General features: G+C 34.5%; 1 protein-coding gene across 2 annotated transcripts; it reads left to right on the top strand.

The window, feature by feature from the left end:
* LOC107630351 (probable helicase MAGATAMA 3) lies at nucleotides 791-1,953 on the top strand. Of its 2 annotated transcripts, none has more exons than XR_002359271.1 (4): nucleotides 791-1,196; nucleotides 1,459-1,495; nucleotides 1,574-1,639; nucleotides 1,716-1,950. XR_002359271.1 is itself a non-coding variant. In XM_016333452.2 (4 exons), the coding sequence occupies exons 1-4, from the start codon at nucleotides 1,045-1,047 to the stop codon at nucleotides 1,869-1,871; spliced, it is 345 nt and encodes a 114-aa protein (XP_016188938.1). In that variant the 5' UTR covers nucleotides 791-1,044; the 3' UTR covers nucleotides 1,872-1,953. The 2 variants fall into 2 exon arrangements, 1 of the variants encoding a protein (XP_016188938.1); XM_016333452.2 differs by having other exon boundaries at nucleotides 791-1,130; nucleotides 1,716-1,953.

Genomic DNA, 5,696 nt, shown 5'->3' with positions numbered 1-5,696 from the left:
TACCTATTATAATAATATTGATAATAATATAAAATATATATTTATTGTTAATGTAATAAATTTTATTTATTTTTAATATATTTTCATTAATTATGAAATATGTAAAAAATTTTAAATTAAATATTTTTGTAATAAATTAAAATGTTATAAATAAACAAAATTTATAACAATAATAATAAGTATATATGTTATATCACTACTAGAAAACTAGTTATTACAGACGGATATTTCCGACGGATTTTATCCCACAAAAATACAGACGGAATTTCAGAGGGATTTTTTGTCGGAAAACAAAAAAATAAATTAGCATAAATTACAGACGGAAAAAAATCCGTCTATAATTCTGTCGGAAAAATTAATTTTTTTCGTAGAAAATAGTTACAGACAGAAAATTCGTCTGTAATTAAATGGACAAATCATTGTATTTTATTAAATTATTACAGACGAAAAATCCGTCTGTAATTTAAAATTTTCCGCCGAAAAAAAAAAAACTTAAACCTAATCTAACCCCTCTCTTTCTTCAATATAGATTAAACAATTCACATACTGGACTCAATTCACAAAGCACTCCATGAAGATGAACACCGTCTTCATTGTGCCTCACGAAGATGAAGATGATTAACCCTAGCTAACCCTAACCCTGTCTTCATTGTGCCTCACTGTACCCGAACCCTCTCTTCATTGTGCCTCACAAAGAACCCCTAAACACGACGAAGAACTCCTAACCGCGACGAAGATCCCCTAATAGCACTCTGCGAAGAACGTCGCTGGTCACCGGCGCTCGCAATGCCTCCATCGAAGAACCCCTAACCGCGACGAAGAACCCCTAACCCTCCTTTGAGTTTCTTCGCTCTTCTCTCGCCAGTCTCACCCTCAAGCTCACTGAGTCTCACCTCTCTCACGGCTGGTCTCGCCGTCGACCTCTCTCTATCTCTCCGGTATATCGCTTCTCGTGGGCGTTTCAGACTCAAGGTCGTCGCGCTCTGTTTCTGTCGCTGCTCTATCACCGTCACTGCTCTATCGCGCTCTGTCGCAAGCGAATCGATGGAATTTGACCCAATCCCAATCGGTTCCTACTCCAAAGAGAACCAGAGCATCTACCAGCAGTTGTTTAAATTACGCCGATTCAGGTATGCATTGTTTAAATTACGCCGATAAACCTTAGGGCTCAATTTTTCTACGCCAGTTTTAGCTAGGTTTATCATACTCTGCTTTTGTGGCTCAATTGTTTAATGGTTCCAACTATTATATAAAGCAAAACAAAAAGTATACAAAATTAATTGAAGCAGAAAAGCTTGATTGAAGACACTGTGATAGTCAAGTTCAAATAAAGAGAATGTGACTAGTAACGAATAAATTAAAGTTGCATGATATTTCGTTAAATGCTAAAACATTTTTTAAATATATATAAGGCAATTTTGAACTATATAGTTTGCACATTTGTTTGAACTTCTGCAGCAAAGCATTGCCGTATGGAGTTACTCATGCATCAAAGGTTAGTGGCTTGCCCATGGTTTATTCATCTGCAATCATCTTCTTTCCTTTTTTTTCCTGATCTGTTTTTCTATTTTAGGCTCTAGAACCTGCTACTCTTGTTCCTCTTCAGCTTTTAAAGTCAAGTGGAACCAAATGCATAATGGTAAGTGTACTTAAAAAGGCTTTTGAACTTCTGCTATAAGGTAAGAGGTTATACTGACATTTGCAAATTATCTAAGGTTGGTGACCCAAAGCAACTTCCTGCAACTGTCCTCTCAAATGTTGCGAGTAAATATCTTTACGAGTGCAGCATGTTTGAACGTTTACAAAGGGCAGGGCATCCTGTTATCATGCTTACTGAGCAGGTACATAGTTTGCTACTGGATCTGATCTGAAGTCTTTTTGTTTTTAAGGTTTAGGGTTTATCCGTTTAGTTTGCCTTGTTTGACTGAATAATCAATTCAACACAATTCTTATTTACTGTTGAGAAGGATTAAGTAGAGATATAAAAAGGATTGAGTAGAATATGTGTGGTGCATTGCTATATTATGAAATTGATGCTGATTATTTCTACACTAACTGTAAAAGTGGAATCCATCCCATATGGACTCCAAAGAGAACCAGAGCATCTACCAGCAGTTGTTTAAATTACGCCGATTCAGGTATGCATTGTTTAAATTACGCCGATAAACCTTAGGGCTCAATTTTTCTACGCCAGTTTTAGCTAGGTTTATCATACTCTGCTTTTGTGGCTCAATTGTTTAATGGTTCCAACTATTATATAAAGCAAAACAAAAAGTATACAAAATTAATTGAAGCAGAAAAGCTTGATTGAAGACACTGTGATAGTCAAGTTCAAATAAAGAGAATGTGACTAGTAACGAATAAATTAAAGTTGCATGATATTTCGTTAAATGCTAAAACATTTTTTAAATATATATAAGGCAATTTTGAACTATATAGTTTGCACATTTGTTTGAACTTCTGCAGCAAAGCATTGCCGTATGGAGTTACTCATGCAGTAAATGTTAGTGGCTTGCCCATGGTTTCTTGATCAAGTCCACTAATACTACTTTAGGAGTGAATTCATCTTGATTCACTTCCTATTTTCCTTCTTTTATGTTACTGTATGTAAATTAATTCACTTCCTATTTGCTTGTACTATTCACATTTTCCTACAAAATACAATCCACCTGAACATTTTCTCTTATGGAACTTCCATCAAGGATTTGATAGGATAGAGAAAAGAAGCAGGTGGGACAAAAAAGATAGGCAGCTAGCCCTTGATAATTTGGAGCAGCAAAGCAGGACAAGATGGAAAGTAGAGGGAGCAAAGCAATGGCTGCACAGAAAAATGGGCGTCGATCGAATCAAGAAAGGAAAATGGAGTGGAGTCACCATTATATGCTCTCGAGGTACTCATTTTGATTGAAACAGAATTGAATATTAAACTAATAGTGATCATATATTTCTATTTGTGAAACCATTTCTCGCGTTCTATTGGATCTTTTTTTGGGGTAGATAAACCCTGAGAAATCTATGGAAGAGTTCCGAGCAGCTAGTCAAAAACTTGGTGATGGCGTGGGTGTAAAGTCTTTAATGCAAAGCACGGGACTTGGAATGATTGCTGACCAGATAGTTTCTACTTTTAATTATGAGTTTTTCTTAATCTAGTGTTAAGTTCTAAGCATTTTAATTCATATTTTAATTATAATTGATAATAGTTATTGAAAAATATTGTAGGTTGTGAAACATGAGGGGTGGGAGCGGTTGTATGGAGGTTTGATGCCATCTCTAGTGAGTACAGCTGCATCTCAGGTTTGTGAATGCTGCACTTTGTGCCAGAAGCTTCTTCATAACTTTTTGATCTTATATTTTAATGTTGAAGCAGTGGAAAAATTATAACTGTACAACACTTGTTTCTGATTTGTGTATCGAAGGTTTAATGACATCATCGCAATGTACACTTTATTACAATAGCTACCAGTGTTAAGAGTTTCAAGTAAAGCTTGAAGACTGTTCTTGTTGAAATTGAATAAGATTAATGAGAGAATGACTTGAAAATAGCAAGAAGCTAGTTTCTTATTCACCTGAATCACCTCTAAGATAATACTTTGATAAAGACTTCTTTGTTTAATGTTGTATGATTTGTAATGTAACTCTTTTCTTTTCTCATTGCATCCCCTTTCCTTGTTCTCTTTGCATTCCTTTTCCTTTTCCTTTCTCTTTTTTGTTTTGATTAAGCTCTGAATGTCAAATTGAAACATGATACTATTTTACTTCTGTAAGAAGGATACTGTTTCTTTCTTTGATTTTAGAATTTTCTTGATTGAAAATAGAAGGATTCATGAACAGAAGGATTCATGAACCTTTATGCTTGTCTCTTTACTTCCTTTCTAATTCATGTAGTGCAATAACCAAATTGTGCTTTTGCTTCTGCTTGTGGGAGTGATATAATATGACTACTGTTGTAGTATGCATTTTATTAATTTCTCTTATTTCCAGGGAACAATTATATCTTTTGCTGCCTTCACTCAGATGACTACTGGTTTTATTCAGATGGTTCTTACCATGGGTATTCATCAACTGAACTTCAAAAGGTGATCCTCCTGTCACTCTCTTTTCCTTTTGCCTACATTTCTTGAGTGTATTTCTAGTTCAGTAAATGTTTAACTTTTCTATTTTCCATACTCATTTTCAGTGAGTGGGGAACCAATCTCTTGGTTTCCTTGTGTGATACGCGTCTAAGCTGTGGTGACATGCTTTCATCCATAACAGGTTCATGTGCCCAACACTATCTCTGTCCTCTGTGCTTAGAAGGATTTTACTTTATTTCAAATGCTAGGCTATGAATGTTATTATTGGTTTATGTGTTTTCTCATGCTGTTATTATATTCTCCAATTTCCGGAACTCAAATATGTGGTGTTCATGGTACAGATGAAAGTGATTAACTATCCAATCCAAATAATTTTCTCCAGATGAGAGTTTTCTATGGTCAATCTTTACTGCTGTAAGCTTGTTCTCTTTTCCAGTATGTGAATTGTATAGTCTGTATCTACTTGAGTGGAGGTGAAGCCTAGTCTGATTTAGCTGTTGGCAAAGTGTTCTGGTGATAAGGAAGAGTTTACAAACTTACAACCCTATTTGATTTTTCTCACTCACTAAATTTTCAGCGTTGCATTGTTATTTCTGTTAAACTTGTAGATTATTATGATTATATATTTCTGTTAAACTTACAACTTTAGTTTCTCCGTGTTCATGCAAGTTGCATTGTTATTTATTTTATTTTGTTTTTGTTGTTGAAGTTATATTGTTGACATTTAGTTTTCATTCTGACACACTTGCTCTAATCCCCTATTTATATGGAATGAAGGATCTAATCTGATTATTCCTCGGATATGGACCTGATGGATTTCCATGACAAAGATGATTTTACGCTTTATTAAAAACATTTATGCTTTATGATAGTCTAATCTAGACATTATTTACACTTGCACTTTGTTTGGTCCTTTTAGCCATTCTTATGTAATCGGAGAAAGTTTTGTTGTCATTATTATAACACAATCCCATATTCTGCCTAATTTTAAGTCACTCTTTTATCCACTATACCTTTTTGTCTTAATGTGCACTATTAGCATTTTGGTTGCATCGGTGTTTTGCATGCAAGTGTGCAGCCATATGCCTTGATTTGTGATTTTAACATTTTGTAGTCATTTCTAACCTGTTATTTATTTATTTGTTGATTAAATTCTGTGCTAAAAGATGTGGAAATTTTGTGCTGTTTAAATAAAAATGACCAAAGTGAAACACTGAAATGGCTTGGTGACTGAGAGTCAATTCTCAATGTTTTTATTTCACCTCCATGTTATGTTTCTGGAATATTTCTATTATATTCTTTAATCCTAATATCTTAATTGTTTCCCTGTTCGTTTAATAGGCTGCGGAGGCATCTGTGAATGTGTTTTATTATTATACGTATGAAGGAAGTGTGGACATCGACTCTGTAAAAGATCCTGCATTGAAAGCTTCAATTTTAGCGCAAATTAATCACTTTGGGCAGACACCAAAGCAACTATTTATCAAGCCCCATGTTAAAAGGCGAACTAACAGAAAGCTTCCTCCTCATCCCCTTAAACATTCCACTTATCTTCTTTCACAGGAGATACGCAAAAGTTCATCTCCTATCACTCAAATTGTTATTCAAAATGATAAAGTTATG

This window comes from Arachis ipaensis, chromosome B03 (assembly GCF_000816755.2).
Source record: "Arachis ipaensis cultivar K30076 chromosome B03, Araip1.1, whole genome shotgun sequence".
NCBI classification, from domain to species: Eukaryota; Viridiplantae; Streptophyta; class Magnoliopsida; order Fabales; family Fabaceae; genus Arachis; species Arachis ipaensis.
Note: the sequence above shows the minus strand (reverse complement) of the source record. Positions and strands in the feature narration are given on the sequence as shown.